The 24501-nt window shown below is 42.7% G+C and overlaps 1 protein-coding gene across 2 annotated transcripts in view; it reads right to left on the bottom strand.

Annotated features, from left to right (window-relative positions):
- PDE4B (phosphodiesterase 4B) overlaps nt 1–24501 on the bottom strand; it is a 486031-nt gene that overhangs the window by 39551 nt on the left and 421979 nt on the right. For both annotated transcript variants that reach the window (XM_060139825.1, XM_060139827.1), the window contains one exon: nt 2112–2224. In XM_060139825.1, the coding sequence (XP_059995808.1) occupies nt 2112–2224 (113 nt within the window). The remainder of the gene's footprint in view (nt 1–2111; nt 2225–24501) is intronic.

The raw sequence follows: 24501 nt of genomic DNA on the forward strand, positions 1-24501 counted from the left end.
AGTATAATCAAGACTTTGAGATTGGGGGTAAGTAAAAAGAGAGCTAAGTAAAGAGAGACAGATCTTTTTAAAAATTGAAACTGACTTCAGCTGTCATCTGGACATTATTCATCCACTGAGTAATTGCTTTGCCCTACAACCTCTCCACTGTAGCTCTAGAAATAGGTGAAGCTGCATGCCTTCTACTTAAGCTAACTGTGTCAGCATTAAGGTTTAGCCCTTTCTTTAGGGTTAGCTCTATTCAACTTTCATTGCTTCCTGCACAGGACACCATAAAGGAGGAGCGGAAGCCTGAATTCTCACTAGGTCCTACACAGTCCCTGGTGTCAGAGCCTCAGTAACTATACACTGAATATGAGATCATTTGTAATAAATTTGCAAGATAGACAATGTCTAATTTCAGCACTCCAGACACAAACCTGGTTAGAATCTACAAGGCATCAACAGTCGAAACGAAAACTAATGGCAATTTGCAGTTTCTCAATGAGTAATCTTTTTCTCCAGAGGGAGAAAGTTGCCCACTTTATCTTAGTGACTCCAGAAGAAAGTTCAGGGTGTCCTTTATGGTGAAACCTGCTAAAAAGCTACCCCTAGATACCAGATCTCCATCTTGCATGTGTATCAATGATCACAAAATGCAAAGAACAGAGTATCTGTGAATGTTTCACAGGAGGCTAAAGCCTGTGTGAAAATCCTCCTACATGAACTCCAGTGTGGTTTGGAGAAGTTATGCAGTTACGCCCTCCTCATGGGGAAGCAGCTGGTTGAGATTTACAACAGCCTGGAAAAACCCAGAATTTAGCTTCAATTGAGAACTTCAGAGAAAAGTCAGTAAATAGTTAAAACTCAAACCTTTTTTTTTCCAAGTTGGATCTGAACTAAAATTTGAGAGAGGCTTATTTTTTTTGCCCTTTCATTAATCTATAAACAAGAGTAAGAAAAGTCCACTCTCTATATCACCCCCCCTTACCCCGCCAACCTTCAGGACATGATGCTTCCTCTACTCAGATCCTCTGAGCAGGAGCCAGCAAGTCTCGAAGGGAAGGTGATACTTTTAACCCCAGGAAAAAGGGAGGAGGGACACACATGCGGGGCTGGAAAGGGCATGTTGGCAGGTGTGGAGCAAAATCTCTTCCCAGCCCCAGAACCTTAAGACAATAAGATAATACCTCAGGCTAGGATGATTGGGGATTTTGAAATGTGTATTTATGAGGGTGCAGTGTTAAGGCTTTCAATTAAAGTAATACATACACAGACACATATATATGTGCATATAGATAGATAGATGATAGATAGATAGATATAAAATCAACAGTCTCCAAGAGAAAAATACAAACAAAAAGCAACAACTCTCACTACATAAATTAGCACTCTAAATCCAGGTGTTACTTAAACAAATGATATAATGGTAGATAATTAAAGCTCTTCAACACTAAGTTTTGCCTGGGCATGGTACATAAAACCATTTCTTTGCAGTACGGGTGGAACTTCATTTCATATGATTCCACTTTGTAAAGCAGCAAACTTTAAAAAAATAACTTTCTTTTTTGGAGACAAAGTATATTGTTTCTTTTTTTAATCTTAGGTCATATCAGCATCACAAAAGAAATGTTGGAGAATATCAGAACATCCTTCTGAGGAGAATTTCAGAATTTATGAAACTTCAGGGCAAACCATTCTCACCGTCGATATACAGAAATCACATTATTTTCTTGTTCAGACACACATATATAACACCTGACTGCAACGCAACATTTTACCCTATGGATTCATTCAGATTTTATCTTCCTGCTAACTGCTTACAAAAAAATAAAAAAGCATTTTCACTTGTATGGTGATTGGTACACTTCATCAACACCCCTCACCTTAAACACATTCCGCACAGCATCACTAAGAAAGAAGTTTAGGAATTAAAGCCTGCTGAGGATTTTAAACTTTTGCTGTAGCATCACGACGCAAGCAAAGTGGAGCACTTTGGAATAGAATCATCGGAGGCAGATCAACAAAGCTGACAGTGGCGTCCCCATGCACCTCTGCTGCTGGCGGAGGCCAGGGCAGCCCGGAGCTCCCCGCGCGGTCACACTTTAATGAATAAAACGGTCATCTCTTACCTTGTTAGACGCCATCTCGCTGACAGAGCGGTAGGTCTGTATGGTCTCTAGCTGGTCTAAGCACCAGTCCAGTTCCTCCAGCGTTTCCATTGCTAATTTTTGATAAGATTCTTCTGCAAACAAACACACAGACATGTAGTTAGGCTGGAGCTGCTGCAGGCTGTCCATAGCCGAGTCACCGCTGCCGCCGCTGATCCCGGCGCTACTGAAGGTGGCCCCGTGCTCCTTCATTATTTGCACGCCGACTCCTTCCTTCCAGCTCTCTCCACCAGGAGAACAAATCCGGTGCTCTGCCCGGAATGGCTCGTGCCAAGTTTTCACATCCCCCCCGCCCCCAGGCTGGATGAGGTGTCTGCGATCTACCAAGAAACTTCCTTTGAGGAAGAAGGCGGGGAACCGGCTCTTAAAAGCTCATCTGCATACATGAGTCCTAAAACTCAAGGCAGAAGCAGTCAGTTTTCTCAGGCTCTCTCTGCCTTCGTCATCTTGGGGCTCTTTAGGGTGCGTGATGTCATTTCTGAGTGTTTGCAGTCTAGAGGAGAAATGAGGAAAGCATTTTCTCATTTGGCTTTTCTTCTAAATGAAACGTACAATCGAAAACTGGAGGGGGGAAACTGACAGTTACGTTGTTGGAAGGCTAAGCAGTCATTCATTCTGGGGAATGTGCAAATGTTGGAATAACTCTCAATTCAGCAAACACTGACCAGCACAAGTCTTCCTCTCTTGCGAGTCTCCCTTTTAAGTAGAGGCAAAATGAGGTCTCCCTTATAAGAGTGCAGTCTCAGAGAAACTGTCTGGAGTTTTACATGAACACATTTATTGGCTGGGGAGTCAGGCAGTTCTTGTTATACTAAACAAAGCTAAAACTTCTCTTCTGCAACTGCCAGGATCACAGGGAAATTCTGAACCAGACTTTCAGGTGGAGCCAGATGTGAACGCGCAGATTTTCTGATTAACGCCGGGGCCTCGGATTTGTCACTGTAGGAATCCAGACTTTCTGTAAATATGTCTCAGTGGCCCATTCAAAAATTATTGCTTTTAAGATCATATTTTTGCTGGGTAATGAAACTCTTTTTAAGTGTTCACAATACGTCATTTCATACCCAAAAGTTCGTGAGTCTAAGCTAATACTTAAGGTTATTGACTTAAGAACCCTATGTTAATAAACACTGAAATTAATTTTATAAATGCTAGATGAACCAATGATGCTACAGAGAGTTATAAAAACCAGTCAGACTCTCCTGCATACATGACTGATTTTTGAAGGGAACACCATCCTTTAACTCTACCGAGCTTTCTGGAATGCAAGCACACAATAGGCACGAATAAAATTAAAAATCTCACATGAAATTCTATTATAAGGAAAAGACTCACACATTCCTGTCATATTTAGAATACATTTTTCATATGCTCATGCAGAAATCCTAGGGAGATCACATAGCTTTTTTATTATTATTTGAATACTTTTATGTGTGTGGCACTCACACTTGAAGCAGAAAAGGGAATAAACAGGAGAGAGATTCCAAGTGACAAAGAGCCACTTGGCACCGACGCACATTTCAAAGAATAGGTGTCTTGTTCATCCCCCACATATGCCTACCCTTCAGGATAAACAGGGGTTAAAATTCAACATCCTGTATGTCATACTTAAAAAGCCACAAAACCACTGAAGGTGACTTCCTCCATTTTTCTTTTCACATGCCTCAAAAATGTGCAGACAAGAATTGAAGTGTTTTTAGTGAAACTCATTTCAAGCCAGACTTGCACATACCTTCCCTCCTTTCCTCCTCAGTTTTGCCATGCTGCTTCAACACGAAGAATCTCCTCACTGACTCTTTTGTGTGTCTGAAACACCCCCTTGCCTCTATGCCCTTCCAGAAGAGCGCTTCATCCAAGGAAGCTTTTCCTGAAGTGACAGAATCCTCCCCTTCTCCCTCCTGGCCTCTCATAAAAGAAAAGTCCAACCACTTCCCAGGTACTCATGCTTCACGACCCTGGTGTCTTCCATATCACAACCTGTGGTCCTCAAGATCAGACATTCACCCTGGTGGTGGGGAGTAAGTAACTTGCTTGGAGCATTTGGAACTGACTGCGGGATGATATATTACACCTCTCCTCCCGGAAGAGGAAAAAAGGGATCTGATCTCCACCCACAAAGAAAATATGGTAATTATAGCAGTGAAGCCCTGAAGAAGGAGGAGAACTCGTCAATGATCTTCCAGTTAAGTACCATCGCCACAACTCATTCCTTGTCTATTACACAGAATGTACACACGCATGCTCCTAGAGTTGGGACAATAGTGAGCTGCCAGGGACTGGCCAGTGGATGTGGCAGGAACTTATTTCACTGCCCTCTCTGATTCTGGTCAGCCACAATATTTCTTTAGGTAAAAAGTTAAAATTTGAAGTTAATGAAAACTTGTCCCTTCCCAGATTCTTAATCCATGGCCAAGGCTTTCTTTATGTGCCGTTTTAGAGCCTTCTTATCACAGTAACTGAGGCAGGAGGCACAGATGTCGGAGTGGGCTAAGGATGGGAGCATCAAACCCCAGCTACTTACTGGTACTGCCAAAGGAAAGGACCAGTGCAGCTCCGACTGGCCTCCACACTAGAACTTTGTAGCTCTAGCACAAGATCCGGTGCTTGGTACCCAGTAGATACTCAGAGGGATGGAAACCACAGTGCCTGCCCAAGCAGCCTGAAAATATCGATACTTGGGTATCTAGAGGCTGAGGATACGTCTGTAGCACTGTGAAAAGAGCACCAGCTTTGGACTGAGGCTCGGGCATTTTGACTTTCTCTCTTACCACTTACTGTGTGATCCTGGACCTCCATTTCCCACATCTTAAAATAAGGAGAAGAATATTCATCTCATAAAGTTATAAAGGGGTTAAATGAAACCAAGTATAGAAAGTATGGTAACCAGTTCTTAGTAGGGGATCAGCACACAGGAGTATAATTATTAACGGCAGTAAAAGTAACCCCCAAACCTGGTATGTGTGGGGGGAGGAACAGGAAGGGAGATAGAAGAACTGCAGATTCAACAAGGGGTTTTACAGTCAGGATCAGTTCCATAATTTGCAGGGCCCAGTGCAAAATGAAATGCATAGTCCCTTTTCAAAAAGCAGGAAAAAGTGCTGTGAAAGGTCTTAAAATATGAAGCTTTTTCCTTTCTTCTGAAGTTGCTCTCCCTCGACCTGTCATGGTGGTATTGTATTTTTTTTTTTTTTTTTTGCGGTACGCGGGCCTCTCACTGCTGTGGCCTCTCCCGTTGCGGAGCACAGGCTCCGGATGCGCAGGCTCAGCGGCCATGGCTCACAGGCCCAGCCTCTCCGCGGCATGTGGGATCCTCCCGGACCGGGGCACGAACCCGTGTCCCCTGCATCGGCAGGCGGACTCTCAACCACTGCGCCACCAAGGAAGCCCGGTATTGTATTTTTTAAATAAACTTTTAAAGAATAGTTCTAGATTTACAGAAAAGTTGCAGAGCTAACACAAAGAGTTTCCATATACCCCACATCCAAGTTTCCCGATAGCTAAAATCTTAAAACGGCACATTTGTCACAATTAATGAATGGCATGGTGTGTTTTATTTACTCTTTAAAATTGTGTTACTTCAGGCAGAGGGATACCAGGAGGAGTGTGCAGACCCTTATAGGACCCCAGAGGCCCTGCAGCCTCTGACTTAGGGCACATGCACAGCTTACCAGTTGCTGGGGTGCCCGAACCTGCCAACTTCCAGACTGCGTGCTATGCCCCGGCCCAGGGCAGGCTCTGAGAAAGGCAGACATTTCCCTTCACCATGGTACCAATGCCCCAACCCACAGCAGACAGGTGACCCCTAAAGGTGCTATAACTTCTGCACCAGGATGTGCTAGATACCTGGATCAGGGTGGACAAGAGGATCACCCCCACCAAGACATGGCCTCTGTCTACCATGGTACAGCCATGCCGGCCCAGGGCATTCCCCACCTGAGACTTTGCAAGGCACCCATGTCCAGCTCAGATCCTCTCTGCACCTGCACCCAGGCCCCCGCTGGGAGTGGACAGCAGCAGTGGTCATGGGGTTGGGGTAGAGACATGGAGACTGGATGAGCCCCGGGGTGCCAAGGATCAGGGAAACAGGTGGCTGAGAACACGTCCAGGGGAAGCAGGTAGGTGGCAGGAGATGGGACAGTACGTGAGCCAAGGCTTCAAGCCACGGAGTATATGCTCCATTTTCCCATCCGACTTTACTTACAAAACACAAAGATAATAATACTATGAGTTTCAAGACTAACTCTGCGGCCCTGGAGTGAGGGCCCCTGTGCAGCTGCACAGGTTACGTGCCCATGAAGCTGGTTTTGTTCCTTTTCTTACAAAAATGACTCTGAGAAGGAACGATGCTTGGCACCCCAGAAGCAAGTCTCAAGGGGATAAGGGAAGGTATTGGGGCCATCTGTGGCCATGGGGTGACCCTACTTGTCAAGAATTTCCAGAGAAGAAGGAGCAGGGAGAACCTCCCTTCTATTCTCCCCTTCTTTTGTTCTTTCACTTCAACAAGGGCGACAAAGGAAGATTTACTTCCTTCTGTAGGTCTGGTAAGTATTGCATTGAATAATTATAATTATTCAATTATAATTAGTATCAGTCTGGTAATAATATGTGACGTTCTTATAGCTCTTTTCTCAAAGGAGCGCCAAGCACACTACCCATTAATCCTTGCAACATCTCTGTGCCATAAACACCGAAGAGATATGATTATCTCTAATTCACTTTAAGGCACAAGCTAAATCAGAGGTTAAACAGAGCAAGATTCCGGGCAAGACCCTATCTTGGTCAATAAAATAGAGGATTCACCTCAGGGCTGAAAATGCATACATTCCTGAAATTGCTGTGTTTAAAGTGGCATCTTACCCTTGGGTCTTTTCTATTTAAAATTGTGTAACTGCTTTCCTAAATGTTGTCATTTCTTGAGTCTCCTCTTCCCTTTTCTGATCCACCTAACACAGCCATTAGCCCAATATTTACTGTGCAGTATTTACTCAGAAGACCTGGCTTGGTTCTGGTCCCGCCTCTTGTTTCTGAGAGTAACCTCAGGCAAGTTACTTAACTTTGCTGAGGCTACATTTCTTTATCTGAAAAATGAACATACGAAAAATACTTACTCTGTTCTCACAAGGAAGGTAGAATAGGAGAATACACACAAAACCAGACTCTAAACCTTTAAGTATAATGCACATTTTGCAAATATCACATTTATTATTACAGACAGGATATAGGTGCATTGTAGACATTGTAGACAACAAGAAAATTACAGAGAAGCAAAAAATTTGAAATGATAAAAATGTCACATTTTACCAAGCAGAAATCACCATCGCTCTCCCCCTTGTGCATATCCTTTCACGTACGCATGTATATAATCAAAACTAGACAACACTCTTAATTCCCTGGCGGTCCAGTGGTTAGGACTCCGTGTTTTCACTAACGAGGGTCTGGGTTTGATCCCTGGTCGGGGAACTAAGATCCCACAAGACGGCCCGCGCGGCCAAAAAAAAAGAGAAAAGAATAGACAACACTGTACAAACTGTTGAGTAACATTCTTTTTTTTCAGTCAATGATCTCCCCTCTTCTGCTTTAATAATTTTCAGGCTCAGCTAATATTTAGCTCACATTTCAATATTCCCATTTTTTTCATGCAAATTCAGCAGAGTGTGTGTGTGTGTGTGTGTGTGTGTGTGTGTGTGTGTGTGTGTGTGTTTTAGCAGAAAGGTGTTGGGCAGGAGAGATGCTGAGAAGGGCAGGGCAACAGGAAAGGGCAATGGGAAACCTCAGCCTTGCCACGAATAGCGAGCTGCTCAGAGCTGGAAAGCATGGAAACAGATTTTAGCAGTGATGAAGCCAGTGGCCCAGCTGGTAAGAGACCTCAGGTGCCCTAAAAGTTGGGCCCAAGCTCTGTGCAGGAAAGCATGATCTTATTACTGATCTCTGGGAAAAATCAGGATGGAGGCCCTTCGTGTACTTATATCATTTGACTTTGAAGCCCTCGCTATGAGGGTTTCTCAGTACAGATGAGAAAAACTGGGGCTCAGACAGGTCCTAAATCCCTATTATTAGCAAGTGAAAGCATCACAATATACCCCAAATATAAATTTTCTAAAAACTATAACTAAATGCAATTTTTTATTGAGATATAGTTGACATACAAAATAGCTGGGCATGTTTCATGTATACACCTTGATGAGTTTGAAGATAAGTATACACCTGTGAAACTGTCATCCTAAATAATCTCATAAACTTAGCCATTGCCTCTAAAAGTTTCCTCCCTCCCTCTGTGTGTGTGTGTGTGTGTGTGTGTGTGTGTGTGTGTGATAAGAACGTTTAAATAAAATCTACCTTAAATTTTTACATATATTATACAGTATGGTTAGCCATAGGTACCATGCTGTACAGCAGGTCTCTAGGACTTAGTCACCTTGGTGATCAGAAACTATGTACCTTTTGATCAACACCTACCCAATCCCCCTTCACCCAACCCCTGGTAACTACCATTCTACTCTCAGCTTCTAGGAGTTTGAGTATTTTAGGTTCCTAATATAAGGGATCATTCTAAATGCAATTTTAATACAGCTCTGTATATATCAGAGTTGTGTTTGTCAAGATTCCAAGACTTTCTACCCCAATACAGTGCATAGAAAGGAAATGTAAATAACCTTTTGTTATTTATTATTTATTCTTTTGTTTATCTGCCTCACATAATCAGACTCTTTTCATTAGAGAAGGTGGTACTATTTGCAAGATTGTATGGTGGTTAAATCAATCAGAACAATTGCCACAGGCAACAACAGGGATGAATCTCATAAACGAAACCAGAGATTAAAAAGCACATAAAAATATGATGTAATTTATATAAAGTTCAAAAGAGGCAAAAATAAACCTATGATGTTAGAAGTCAAGATAGTGGTTAACTTGGAGTGTTAGCAACCGGGCGAGAACTGGAGGGGGACTTCCACGGGGCCGACAATGATGTACTTCTTGGTCTGGGTACAGGTTACATGGGTCTGTTTATTTTATGAAAATTCACTGACTTCTACACTTGTGATTTGTGCACTTTTCTCTGTCTTCCTGATTTTCTGTGCATGCTTTCAACAGAGAGACCCACCTAGGGAAAGCCTAGTTTTTGTTATTTTTTTATTATTTATTTTTATTTATTTTATTTTTGGCTGTGTTGGGTCTGGGTTGCTGTGCATGGGCTTTCTCTATTTGCGGCGAGCGGGGGCTACTCTTTGTTGCGGTGCGGGGGCTTCTCATCAGGTGGCTTCTCTTGTTGCGGAGCACGGGCTCTAGGCGCTCAGGCTTCAGTAGCTGTGGCTTGCAGGCTCAGTAGTTGTGGCACCCGGGCTTAGTTGCTCCACGGCATGTGGGATCTTCCCGGACCAGGGATTGAACCTGTGTCTCCTGAATTGGCAGGCAGATTCTTTTTTTAAAAAAATTCTAATTATATCACTCTTTAATTAAGTTATTGATTTGTACATCATAATATAATGTATAATATGATAAAATTGTTGTTGATCACATCAGCTTCTCTCTCTTTTTTAACATCTTTATTGGAGTATAATTGCTTTACAATGGTGTGTTAGTTTCTGCTGTATAACAAAGTGAATCAGCTATACATATACATATATCCCCATATCTCTCTCCCTCTTGCATCTCGCTCCCACCCTCCCTATCCCACCCCTCTAGGTGGTCACAAAGCACCACGCTGATCTCCCTGTGCTATGTGGCTGCTTCCCACTAGCTATCTATTTTACATTTGGTAGTGTATATATGTCAATGGCAGGCAGATTCTTAACCACTGCGCTACCAGGGAAGTCCCGAAACCCCAGTTTAAAAAAAAAAAAAAAAAGAAAGGAAGAAAAGAAACAGGGTTTCTAAAAATATGTTTCCTTTCCTTTCATTGAACTGTAGCAATGGGTTTCAAAAGAGCTTGAGGGCCTCCCTCATGGCCTAGTGGTTAAGAATCCACCTGCCAAAGCAGGGGACACGGGTTCCATCCCTGGTCCGGGAACATCCCACATGCCGCGGAGCAACTGAGCCCACGCACCACAACGAAGAGTAGCCCCCGCATGCATCAATGAAGACCTAACGCAGCCAAAAATAAAAATAAATAAAAGCAAAATAAAACAAAATAAGAAACTTACGGTTATCAAGGGGAAAGATGGGAGCAGGCAGAAATGAACAGGTTGAGATTAACATACAAAAAAGACAAACAAACAAATAGAGTTCAGTAAATCACACACAGCTGGAAAAGGATATTGGTTTTGACATTTCATAGACCAGGATGCTCCTACTAACTCAAAATTCAGTGGAACATGTTGGTGTCTGGCCCAGCTGTTTACAGATCCTGACTCTGCCATTTGTTTATTAGCACTGTGACCTTAGACAGGGTAAGGAGCCTGATTGTGTCTCTGTGTCTTTGCCTGTAAAACAGGAAGAGAGCACAAACTAGCTATGAGAATTAAGTGAAACAAGGCATGCCAAGGCTTTGATACACAGCTTAGTACCTGTCAGGAACTTCTTCCTGCCCCCCACCCCATACAAGCCTCTCCCTGGTCCTGGCCACTTTCCTGAGGGTAGATAGCCATATGTTTGGTGGCTGAGTTGGTAGAGTTGTGCTCTGGCCCTGGGCATTGGAGGTGGGGGGGGGGTCACATATAAAGTGGCCACGAAATCCTACAGTGTGCCTCTGGCTGCATGACCTCAGATAGGGAACTGGCTCTTGGTTAGGTTAGAGTTTGTTGGGTTTCACTTCTAAAATATAGAACTTGCCTGATGTATCATTCTGCTTTTACCCAATGCATATTGACGCACCAGATCAGTGGACCTTTAGACATGGAGAATTGTATAAGAAAGCCATTTGTTCATTCATTTATTCCACAAGATATACGTTGAGTGTCTACTACGTGCCAAGCCTGCTGATGCCAGGTGCTGGGACCACAGCAACGAAGAAGACTCGGTCCACTGAACTGAATGATTACATGGGAAACCCCTTTCCCATCTTCAAAATGGTCAGTCTGTGAAGATGGGTGCCTTCTCATCTTCCTCCCCTGCCTTTGCTCCCCATCCCAAGCTTATACGGTAACTTTGTGAAAATTAGAAAAATGTGCTCTCTCTCGGCAGACATAGCCCTTGGGCAGAAAGCTTGGGAAGTGACGCAAGGGTTGAATTTCAGCTCCCCTCACCACCTAGCTAAGTACCTTTGATCAGTACCCAAACTACACAATGACCTTTTGCAATCGCCCAGTGGCACATGGCACAGTCGGGGCAACCTAGCCTGAAGCTTCGCGTGGTCACAGCAAAACCTGCACTTTTAGCTTCAAAATAATGTAAACTGTTGATGTTGAAAGGAAAGCAGCCCAAGACCTTTCCTCGCTCTTAATTTGTGAATATCATCAAATAACTGAAATAACATTAAATAAACCTCCATAAAATAACAAAAAAATTTAATTTGGTAGACTAATTGTTATCTTTAAATGCAGTTTTTGTTTTTGTAGACACAATTTCTAAAGCAAGGGCTCCCTTGGGGAAACTATTAAAGCAGATCTTGATGGAGAAAATTAAAAAACAACTCTTCTGATTCTTGGAAGTAAGAAGTGTATATGAATTGGACTCTACATCCAGCTAATAACTAGCTTTTTCCACAAGCTTCTAGCCCTGTAGGTGTCCTCCCTAGATTCAGTGGGCCTTGAGGTTAGCAGGCTTATTCCACTCCTTTGTTCCTCCTCAAAGTGCAGTAAGTATTTGTTAAAATGTAAAATTGTTTCATATATATGGAAATCAGCCTCTATTTATTTAAAGGAGTTAGGTTGGGGCTGTGAGCGTATTTATTTAGTGATCTTGGTTATATGATGTTTTTTCCCTGACAGTTAGCAATAGCTTTTCTTTTCATTGTAAGTTATTAAGTCCAAAGGTATATATTTTCTTTTGATCACTCTTTGGTAAATGAAATGCACCTGTGTTAGAGTGCAACTTTTCCAGAAGGCTGTTGTTTTAACCTTGAGTAAAACATTCTTAGAACAAATCCCAGGAACTGGAGAACACTCATACACTCTGTAACACAGTTCTTCCAAAGGCCATCTGTAAGCCCCAAATGGCCTTTCTTCAGGCAGGACTTTGTTAATGTGTCTTTATAAATATGAGGAACTTTGCAATTGCACATGACAGGGATTTCACTCTGGGTGGATTCACGGAAGAAGAGGTTCACTGCCCTCAAGGGAAATAACAGTGAAAGTAGGCCATTTTGATGCTGATCTCCTTAGCAAACTCCTGTAAGACTACAAGTTAAAAAAAAAAACTCCAATCACAGCTAGCTTTGGTATATACAACTTGACAGTTTACCAAGCACTTTCACTTGTGGATCTCATTTTTTCCTTGAAAAATAAACCCCATGAGATAGAAATTATTATTATTATGACATACATTTTCCATTATGCATGTTAGAAATGCGAGGCCTAGAGATGTTTAATGATTTGCTCAGTCATCTGATGAGAGACAGACAAAGAGAGAGAGAGAGATGAGAGATGAAGAGGAGGGAGGGAGAGAGGGGGAAGGGGAAGAGAGGGAGGAGGAAGAAGAACCAAAGTTCTCTGATTCTGAATTCCATGATCTTTTTTGCTAAGCCATGGGGCCTGTTATAAACAAACGGTCCAACTTTCTCTTTCTTTCACCCAGGCAAGATTGGACAAGGTGAAACTGTCTTTGATGTACCAGCCTCATAGCCCTATTCCCTTTCAGTGTCCTTACCCTTGCCAAACTCTGCTCTCCAGAAGGACTCTGACTTTGGCATTACTTACTAATGAGAGTCTGTACTCATTCAGTTAATAACATGTACCACAAATGTGAAAGGGTGCCCAAGGAACTTAATTGTCCCCCTGTGTTGGTGTTACAGGGCAATGCCACAAGAAAGCAATCAGACATGGAGGTCAGTCGGTGCCCAGTTATTTTTCTAATACATTAAATATATACAAGAAATATTTAAGAAGAATATAGAGTAGTGGTTAAAAGCTTGGTCTCTGGAACTACACTGTCTGGGTTCATATTCCATCGCCTAATCTTAGAGAAGTTACTTAACTTCTCTCTGCCTCAGTTTCCTCACCCATGTAATGAGAATAATAATGGTATCTATATAATGGGTTGTAGTCTTAATGAATAAATGTAAAATGCTTAAGACAGTCTATGGTATAATATAAGTGCCAGATAAATGTTGGCTATTGTTTGTTGAATATGAGACAACAAATATCTATTTAATGAGTGGATTTGTTTTTGAGTGCCTCTTATATTGTAGGCTCAGCATGAAACTCCAAGGGTATAATGGTAAATTCTATGGACATAGTTTTTGCTTACTTGAAGCCTATATTCTAGCAGGAAGAGACAAATAATTATACAAAAACTTATTTAATTACAATTGGAAAAGGAGCTGCTGCTAATTTTAGAGTGCCCTAAGAATTTATCACAGAGATCACAGAGGACTCAAAAGTCTAAGAATTAGGATGTATTAAAAAGTTCAGGGAAGGCCTAACTTGGAAAGTTATGAGATTTGACGGAATAAGAATTAGGTGCAAAGAGGGAGAAAAGCATACCAGACAGGAAGAACATCAGGGTGCATTCCAGGACTAAGATCTGTCCATGTGTCAGGAACACACCGAGAGAAAAAGACTGGTGTAAGAAGTTCAGATCAGGCCCTACACAGCCATGGAAGGCCATGGAGAGGAGCTTGGAGTGGCCTAGCCAAATCTGCATTTAAAAAAGATCACGCTCCCTGGTGGTCCAGTGGCTAAGACTCCGAGCTCCCAATGCAGGGGACCTGGGTTCCATCCCTGGTCAGGGAAATAGATCCCACATGCCAACTAAAGATCCCACATGCCTCAACTAAAAATCCTGCATGCTGCAACGAAGATCACACGTGCTGCAACTAAGACCCAGGCAGCCAAATAAATAAATAGAGAAATAAATAAAAATCTTGAAAAAAAAAAAGATCACTCTCCATGCAATCTAGAGAATGAACTTGAAGGCAGGAATGGCCGCAAGGAGGCTAGCTAAATAGTATTAAAAAACTCAGGATACGGAGGAAGACAGATAAGTTTGATTTCTGGCTCTGTCATTTATTTTATTAGCAGTGCAAACTTGGGCAAGTTGCTTAATTTTCTCTAAGTCTTAATTTCCTCATTTCTAAAATTAGGGGATGTATATCTTTCCGGTGGGGTTGTTATGAGAATTAAGTGAAGTAATCCACCTAAAAGTACTTAGCCCAGTATCCAGCACCTAGTAAGTATTCATGCCAGTTGCTAGCAGCATTATTACTTATTTTATTGCTTTAACCTATGCAGGAAGTAGTGATGGCTAGAATTACGTTGTAGCAATGCAGGTGGAGAGAGGTAAATCCATTTGAGATATTTATGAGTTGAAACCGCATCGTCCCTAGGACAGTGGTATTTGGTTGGTGATCAAAACTCTCAGTCATCTCAGCTTTTCAGGTCAGAATGTGATTTCTGTCAGTGTGCTTTAACTTTATTCCACTTCCAGTACTAGTCCAACTCATAAGAGTGCAATGAGAAATCAGAGACCAATGAATTAATTTACAGAGAGCAATAATTTATGGTCAGCTTTTCATGTCATCTAGTCATTACACCTTCCTCAACATGGGAGACCAAATTCTTATCATAAGATTGCTTGGCAAGCATCAAATCAGAGCAGGGGACTTAGGTGGATGGATTTAATCTGCTTTACTCAAGCCTGATACACTTAGCTCAAGTGTTTCCATTGGCCTGAAGTGCCCTTCCCAACTTTGTCCACCTGGCTAACTCTTATCTTTTAGGATTCAACCTAGAGTTATCTCCTCTACAAAGCCTTCCAAATATTCTGAGGTTGGATTAAGCTCCCTTCCTCTCAGCTCCCACAACAACTGTGTTCAGGCCTCTTATTTCCAACTGACCATGTCACTGGAATTCTTTCTCTTCGTTTATTTTACCCATGACTTCTTGAGAACAAGGAACATATCTTTTTGGCTGGTCTTTAATGTAGCACACTATCTACTTACCTAGTAGAAGCTCAAAAAATTATTGTTTCAACTGCTGACTTGCCCAACGTATCAGTAGATGGGATGTCCACTACCCAAAGGAATGGCGTCTTGGCTACTGAACAGTATTGGAGAAGCAATATCAGGAATTCCTGTTCTTGGTTCTTTTTTTACTAGTCTCCAAATAAACCACCTTCTTTTTGCTGATTTATTCAATGTTACCACAATTAATAAGCTCTCTATTTCTTTTGCATTCATGTCTTGATTCGATTTCTAGCTGGCTCATTTTAACATAGGGGATATTCTGTCTCCCAAGGGGACTTTTGCAAAATCACGCACAGAATTTGTTATTTAACTCTCACAGAATAGCTGCAGGTGTCTGTGCACTAAGCAATACTAGAATTCCAAATTGATTCTGACAGTTGTCATACAAAAGATACAAATAAAGTTCAGAGGCAGCACAGACAGATCTTAAAGACATGGGGGAAAGGGAGATCAGGAGAGACTTGGAGGCCAAGTAAAGAAGAATAGGTGGAATTTTGAGAGATGGAAAAACTGAGGTAAGGCAATGAGTAGCATGAATAAAGGTATGAAATTAGAAACATGCCACACCATTCAGTCCTGTTTGGAAGAATCAGCATAATAGTCCTATTTGATTAGAATACTGGGTGTCTGCAAGGGTGCAGATTGGAATACATTTGCAAAAGTAGCATGGTCAGGGCCCGATACTGGAGAGTGTTTTATGCTAGACCAAGGAATCTGACTTTATCTGGCAGACAGTGGGGAGCCACTGAAAACTGTTCAATGGAAGGATGACACACACAGTGGTTTATAAATATCTTAACATTGTTATACAGTTGTTTAATGTTTTGCAGTTATAGATCTCTTCCATATGTATAATCTTTTTAAATCATCATCGTGCCTTGTGAGAAATGTTTTACTGTCTCTATTTTATACAGGAAGAGACTGAAGTTTAGGGAGTTTAAGCATTTCACTCCAAATCCCATAACTGATAAATGCAGAAGCCGGAGACCTGAGCCTGGGCTTTCTGCCTCAAGTTCCGTGCTCTTGCTATTACAGTGAAGCCTATAAGATGAATAATTGATCTGATAGATGTAAGTTGTAAGGATAATAGGATGGAGTAGAAAATAAGCACCTGGTAAATTATTATTATCAGGGATTATTATTTGCAGAAAAAGTTAGCTGCTAAGAAGTAATGAGGTCCCAAACTGAGTGGGATCAGGGGGAATTGAAGGGTTATATATACCTTAAATTTCTCTTTACTTGTAGAGTGAAAGTTGTCAAAGGAATTTCAAGAATCAATGGAGAGCAGAAGAAAAGGTGTTTGCCATTGGGAATGAGCATGGTAAGCGGGGAGAAGAGGGGTAGAAATTTCCTGTCACTCAAAACGTTATGGGCTGAAATCTCTTTCCCTTACCTATAGGAAAGCCTCTCCACCTAGTGCTCTCCTGGGTGATGTCTCCGATCACACAGGACTTGGGGTGCTTCACCATGTGAGAACGTCATCGCATTTGACAGTCAAGAGTTTGCCAAGAGCCAAACGTACTACATACAGTCTTTTCCAGTTGACAAAGCATTTTCAAGTGTGCTCATTTTCTTCTACAAACAAAGCCATGAACGTTCTCTCCATTTTTATAGATGAGATCATTGAGGCTCGTCAAGGTAAGGGGACTTTCTTTAGAATCTGGAATTTCTGCATTGGACAGTATGATAGTTATTAACCATGTGTGGCTACTGAGCAGTTAAAATGTGGTTGGAGATGTGCTGCAGGTGTAACATACACACTGGACTTCACAGACTTTATATAGAAAAATGATGTAAAATATCTCTGAAAAGTTTTACATTTGACATGTTGAAATTATAATATTTTGGATAGAGTGAACTGAGTAAAATGCATTATTAAAACAAATTGCACCTGTTTCTTTTTATGTGTTTACTAGAAAATTTTAAATTTCCTATGGGTTTTGCATTACATGACAGTTGGACATCACTGTTCTAGACCATAAAGCTATTGCTATTGACGTGAATACTCCAAAGCCAACATTCATTCCGCCCACACACTCACTTTAGAAGAGGTGGTAATAAGGAAAATAATTGGAGTTATTATTTATCCATTACCAAAGTTTCTAAGCACTTTACATGCATGAACTAATTTAATCTTCATCAAAATTTCATGACCTGAGTATTATTTTATATATAGTAGATCATTTTATTTTGCAGATGAGAAACAGAGAAACTCAGGAGCTCTCTGAGAGCCACAGATTTAGTGGCGTCAGAATTCAGACTTAGCCAGTCTGCCTCCAGTGCCATTAGGAAGGCTTTAGCGGCTGCCTCTGTTGGGTAAGTCCCAAGGAGACATTTGGATGGATTGCACTTTATTGTTGACCTACTATAACTCAGGCAGCATGTGAGAGACTTCAGATATTATCTCATTTAATCTTTGCAACAACTTCATTGAGTAGTTATTATTCCTATTTTATAGGTGAGTAAACTGAGGCTTGGAGTGATTGCACAACCTGCCCAAAGTCACATGAGGTACATGGTGGAACTCAGTTTATAATCCGGCCTGAATCTGAAGTTGATACTCCATCACTATGCCGGTCTGTGAAAGAGCTACACCTGAATCTCCTGGGGGTGCTTCCCAGGCAAACCCCAAGGTACTGAAGCAGTCTCTCTGGGGTGGGCTCTGGGAATTTGTTCTTCTTAGAATTGCTGTGGGTGACCCTCACCCTCAGCCAGAAGTTTGGCGATAACCACCCTCTCTGAGTCTTTCATTTTCCTGGGAGTCCCACCTCTTCAGTCTCTCCCAGGAGCTGATGAAAAATTGAAAAAAAAAGGAAAAGGAAAGAAACAAACAAAAACAGTATTTCCCTTAGGCAGCTTCAGTGGGGCTGACCCTTCATCTCAGCAGCGTCCCTGCTTCTTTCAAATCTTGTCATCATCTGCCCTAAAATGTGGGCTGAAACGATTTAATTAAGCAGAGATAAAACAGCCAGTCCTCCTGAAGACATCCTTAGAAACATCTAAGCAGTCCAGGGCTGTGTCTGAGATGAGAGAGGCAGGGATTTAGGGAGTGTAGAGGCGGGATGGGAGGAAGGAACATAGCGGTAGACCCACAGACTCTCAAGGTGATTTATGGGGTCCTGGATGATTCACTAAGAACCGCTGGATGTGAATGAAGGCACAGAATGAATAAAACCAAGTGACTCTTGGGGGTGGGGTTGTGTGTGTGTGTGTGTCCTCACGTGCACGAGCGTGCACTCACGTGCACATGTGGTAGGAAGGTTATGTTTTTGGCAGCCTTGTTTGCACATAGACAAGCAATTGCTTTATGTGACAGATTCAGAACTTCTGACTAGCACACAAATACAAAATTAGGTCCTAGGTTTCATGGCAACCCAACTCAACACAGTAGCAAACAAGAATTGTTTGAGAATGTGAGAAAGAAGCCAACATTGTGTATGTCACAGCTAGCTTGCCTTCCTTTGACCAATTTCTCCTAATTTAGCAGGACTTCCGTTCCTGCCCTAATTTCCCCTGGTTTGTAAACTACGTCACTTAACTGAACTCAGCTCCAGACTTTAGAAAAACAAAATTTTGTATTTCAGCAATGGTTTTCTTGGCATTTCTGCCTCTAAAGAATTTTACTTGATTCTGATTTTTCCTTTTCACCCTTGAAAGATTGTAGCTATCAGTTGTGTTTCCCTGTTTCTCCTTTTCTAATGGAGTGTCTAACGCAGTATAATGCAGTGTCTGTTAAATGTGATTAAAGATTTCAGTGTTTGGTAAAAACCAATATTTACCAGGGAAATCCCGCCAACATAAATGTGCAGCCGAGGTAGAAAATATTGGCTCAATCTCCCCCGGACACACACATACAAACAAGAACTGTAAATGTTTTGCATGTCACTTCTGACATTTCTGGCCTCTTTTTTGCCAGTTTCACACATGTATCCATTTAACACAGATTCTGAAGTCTTAAAACTGGAATAATCTAGATAATAGACCCCAATAGTCATTTTTAAAGTTGTTTTCTGATTAGCTGAGGTTTCTTGTTTTGTTTCTGCTCTGGTGGTTCTTCTAGCATTTATCACACACCGTCACGTAATTTGTTTAAGAGGTTGCCTTGAATTATGAGAGTTACTATTATTTGAAATAGTAAACAAGGGAATAGTGATCTTTTCCAAAGCAGATTATACTACAAAACTTATTTGCAGAAACATCAACAGACATTTTGAGATTAAGTCAGCCTTGTTTGAGTGATTGCTTTAATTTAGCAAACATTTACTGAATTGAATTTATTCACTGATTGAATTTATTGAATGAATGAAATACTGCTACACTTTGAATGAATTTCAAATAGTTGTAGTTTGGATTCGAAATTATTTCTCTGAAACTGAATAAGCCCGGGCAGCCAGCAGACAGAAGGCCCCAGCTGGTACCTGGCAGCCACAGCCTCAGGAGGAAGACTGGAGAGGGTGGAGACTGAGTGAGTTTCACGTGGCCAAAGCTCAGGACCGGTCGGTCCAAAGCTCAGTGAAAACTTTAAACTGCAGTTCCTATACCACACTTCCTCTTAGTACAGAGGGCTGGGTCTGAGACGAGGGAGAGGGAATGACTCATCTACAAAAGAGGCCACTGAGATTGCTAATGGCAAACCCTGAGCAGTGCCTGGTAAACAGCACGCACTTAATAAATGCTTACCTTATGAACAAGTAAAATGAAATCCAATAACCTACTATAACTTATGGGTTCAGTGTGGAATGTTCTGATCAAGATTTAGAAGCAAGAACAATTTCTATGTCTAGTCGTCATGATAAAATCCCTTTGGTTACTTTCTCTGACTCCAAATGCTCAAGTGCTTACGAATCAAAAACTGAAGGACCATGGGAAGGATGGATAAGGATAATGGTAGTCAGAGCAACCATTAATTGAGAGTCTGCCTGAACAAAATCTCTCTCATCTTCGAGACAACCTTGTGAGGTAGATTGCGTTATCATTAACGCACAGATGACAGAACAGGTGGGAAAGGAAATGGTGAATGAGGCTGGAAAGGTGGCCTGGGTGTCTGGGCTCAATAGCAGGCCCCGGTCCGGGGTACAAAAGAAGCAAAAGGCAAGTCGTTGCTGTCCTCTAGGAATGTGTGATCCGAGAGGAGAGGGGAGCGGGAATGCTCAGGCACAAAAGGCAAACAGCAAGGGCGCACTGTGGGCTGTGGGCTGGATCGTCTGAGGACCGGGGGCAGCAAAGGCACGCTTGGGCTTTGAACAGAGCAGGGGCTTATTAATACATGCTTGTGGAAGTGCACTGAACTTAATTGAATTAGGAACCAAATAACGGTAACCGAGGTGGAAAAACATGGAATCCAAAACGAAATGCAAAGCAGCAGGGAGATAAGTCTTACTGAACAGAGACTGTTGAAGAAAAATGGTTAGAGAGTCAGAGCGGGGCCAGATTGTGAAGTGCAGGAGTCTGGACTTGATGGACGTCCGAGCAGCAAGGAGCTACTGGAGGTTCTGGTCGAGGGGCGAGGCATGAGGAAAGAGGGAATTTAGGACAACGCAGCCAACAGGAGTGTGTAAGATGCCTCTCAATGGGAAGCAGCTAGAGTTAGGGGTCCCAGGAAGACCCAACTGTGGGGATCTAAGCTGAAAACAATGCAGGCTAGGGCTTCCCTGGTGGCGCAGTGGTTGAGAGTCCACCTGCCGACGCAGGGGACGCGGGTTCGTGCCCCGGTCCGGGAGGCACCGGGAGGATCCCACGTGCCGCGGAGCGGCTGGGCCCGTGAGCCATGGCCGCTGAGCTTGCACGTCCGGAGCCTGTGCTCCGCAACGTGAGAGGCCACAACAGTGACAGGCCCGCGTACCGCAAAAAAAAACAAAACAAACAAACAAAAAAAACAATGCAGGCTAGAACGGGTGGTGACAATAGGATAAAAGAGAGAAGTTCTAAATAAGGTCTGCAAGGAAACAAATATATACCAATTCATGACAGGGCAAAAAATATACCATTCTCTGTAAGAGATGACCAGGAAGAGGAAGGTGTGCAAAACTGTCACCACGGTTTCTAGCCTTGGAGTGGACAGAGCAGAGCCATTGACAGATATGAAGGAGCTGGGAGAGGAGGGGGAAACGGTAATTTGGACTCCCTAGAGTTTGGTGTGATTCCCATATGGTTACAAGGACTTGGGGTGGGTCTGTAGTAAGTGGACTGAGCTCCAGGCATGGATTGCTGGTGAGGATTATGAGTTGGGGATCGTGAGAACACACTGCCTGGCCATGACTCTCCAGGGTATGTGTCTATCTTCTGATTGGTTCCTGGAGAAAGGTCAATAACAAATACAAGATCCCACCCACAGCCCGCCCACACATTATCTCACCAACTTGAGTGATTTCCAGCTCTGCAGGGCACAAGCCCAATGCAAGAGATTTCTCTCTTCTCAGCATCTGCAAGGTACAAGGCCGAATCCTCTGTGGAAAGGACCCCTAAAGCTGGAAGCGGCCCAAGAGACCAATCATATTTAAACCAACTTCTTGGTTCATAGGTGATAAGACTGAGGCCAGGAGAAAGGAATGGATATCTCCAAGATCATACAGCCATTCCCTCCGTGAAACAGCAGGGATCAGTTTTGAATTTTTACAGAACCTGTTGTTGCCACTTCACTGTGCCTCAACTCTGACTGGCAACATTTAAAGTACCATGTCAGTCTCCATGATAGACACAGAGGATACCAGAAGGGTAAATAGAGCAATCACTGCCGTTGAGGCACTCACAGTCCAGAAAAGACTGTTTGAGAATAGGAGTAATTGCTTTTCCTTGGGTAGGAGTGATAGGGAAGGCTTCCTGGAGGAAGTTATACCTTAGCAGGGTTTTAAAGGATGAATAGGAGTTCTCTCAGCAAGAAATAGGAAAAGAAGGTAAAAGTATTTTATAAGCAAATGGAACAGCGTGTATCAAAGTAAAGAGATGATACAGTATAATGCTTGGTGTTACTATTAAGGGTTTAGTAGTTTCATGGCCATTGAGGGTAGAGAAGAAACAGCAGGAGAGGTAGACAGAGCACTGTTAGGAATTTTAAAAGTATGTGTGTTGGGGGTGGGGGAGTGAAAAACATGAGGAAGACATCCACAAAGTCCCTAGGTGATATTCCTTAGAGTTATAGTTATAATCAGAGATATATAGAGAGTTAGAGAGCAAAAGTCAGTAAACTCTTTCAAAAAGACCAGATAGTAATTATTCTAGGCTTGTGAGCCCCATGGTCTGAGCTGCAAATATTCAACTCTGCCATTTAAGCATGAAAACAGCCACAGATAATACAAAAACAAATGCAAGTGACTGTGTTTCAATGAACCTTTATTTTTAAAAACAAGTGTGTGGCCCAAGGGCCATGTTTGCCAATCACTACTACAGAGACATCCTGAGATCCTGACATCACTCTCAATACCTGTGGTAGACAGAACAAAGGCTTCCCAAAGAGGTCTACATCCTAATCCTTGCAACCTGTGAATATATTATGCTACATGGCCAAGGAGGAATAAGGTAGTAGATGGGAATATGGCTGCTCATGAGCTAATCTTAAAATAAAAATATTATTTTAGATTATCTAGGTGGGCCCTATATACAAGGGTCCTTAAATGTGGACGTGGAAGACAGATGAGTCAGTGTCCGAATGATGGAATGTGAGAAATATCCAACTGGCTATCGCTGCCTTTGAATGTGGAAGATGGCCAGAAGCCAAGGAAGGCAGGCAGCCTCTAGAAGCTGGAAAACGCAAGAAAATGGATTTTCCCCTAGAGACTCCAGAAAGTAACACAGCCTTGCCAGAACCTTGATCTGTGTTGTTTTAAGCCCCAAAGTTTGTGTAATTTCTTACAAGGGCCATAGACAATTAATACAATGCTCACGTGAGCTAAACCGTCTAAACATTGTGGCGAACTCTCCGGCCTCCAGAGGAAAGAACTCAGGTTTAACATCCATTTAAGTGCCTCATTTAAATGCAAAGGGTAGGTGAAAGAAATCTGGATTTGGATGTGGGGAAATTAGGCCATGCTTCAGGGAGTGTCTAGAATAAGGAGCTGCTTTGACACTGAACGGGCTTTACAGCTCCCTGATGGAGTAGAGGGGGCACTGAAACAAAATTTCCCATGATGTGTGTTTCTCGGGGGCTCCAAGACCTATACACTTGGGGATTTAGAGAACTGTGTGCGTGAGGGTGCAGATGAAAGTCCCAGAGCAGGTCCCGTAGGCAGGCTCAGAGTGGGGAAGTGGGCCGTCAGACATCAGCGCCTGACTTTCTCTTCCACCCACAGCAGGCTACCCTCTGCCCTCTGCTGTGCCACTGTAATGTTTACGTCACAGGGAATACACTTTGCCGCCCTAACATGTGTGTTACGAGGGAAATGAGAACGTGAAGCTGGTGGCATTTGACAAAGGAGGCGGCATTCCAAAGATGAGCTTGGGCAGTCCTGGCAGGCACATGCTGTCAGGGGTCATGTCAGAGACAGCCACCGCCGCTGGGCACTCACAGAGGTAGGTCGGTTGAGGTCAAGGGCCTCTGCCCAAGAGTCCTCTCAAACTACCATCCGTGGCCAGAGGCGGAGGCCATGGGTTCCAACCTCCCTTCCACACTGTAAACATCCTGAAAGCAAAGACTTCCTCACAGCAGCTAACGCAGTGCCTTCCACTCCAGAGCCAGGCGTCACTGCCCAGTGGCTAACTGATTATTAGTAAAATCGAGGAGACGGTGAAGGCAGATCTTGTCATAACAATAACAGTTCTCACAATAAATTTGGAAAGTACATTTCAATGTACAAAACATCCTCACATACACTGTCTCAGATGATCCTCCTACGGCTGCTAGGAAGCGAGTATTAGCAAACACATTTTGCTGAGAAGGAGAATGAGTTTCATAGGCATTAAGAGACTAGATTAACACTCTACAGCTCACAACTGGAAGAGCGGGTCCTGAACCCAGGTCTTTGGTGTCTTAGATTGGGAGTTCATCTGCATCTTACAACTTCTCCTCCTTTCCTCCCTTCTCTTCGTCCCTCCCTTCTGGAAACACTGAGTATCTATTATGTACCAGACAACACTGTTCACGGCCCCACAGATATAAAGTTAACTAAGAAAGTTCTGGACCTGAGGAAGATCATAGTTTGGCAGGGGAGCCAGACATGTCAATGTGCAAACTATGATCCAACCTAAGACTAAGACCTTTACTGAGTCCTCTATGTACTGCGCACGGTACGACTAACGTTCAGCATCTTATGATGTAGGTATCATCTTCCCCACTTTACAGGTAAGGAAACGTAGCTT

The sequence above is a fragment of the Lagenorhynchus albirostris genome, chromosome 2 (genome assembly GCF_949774975.1).
Source record: "Lagenorhynchus albirostris chromosome 2, mLagAlb1.1, whole genome shotgun sequence".
Taxonomy (NCBI): domain Eukaryota; kingdom Metazoa; phylum Chordata; class Mammalia; order Artiodactyla; family Delphinidae; genus Lagenorhynchus; species Lagenorhynchus albirostris.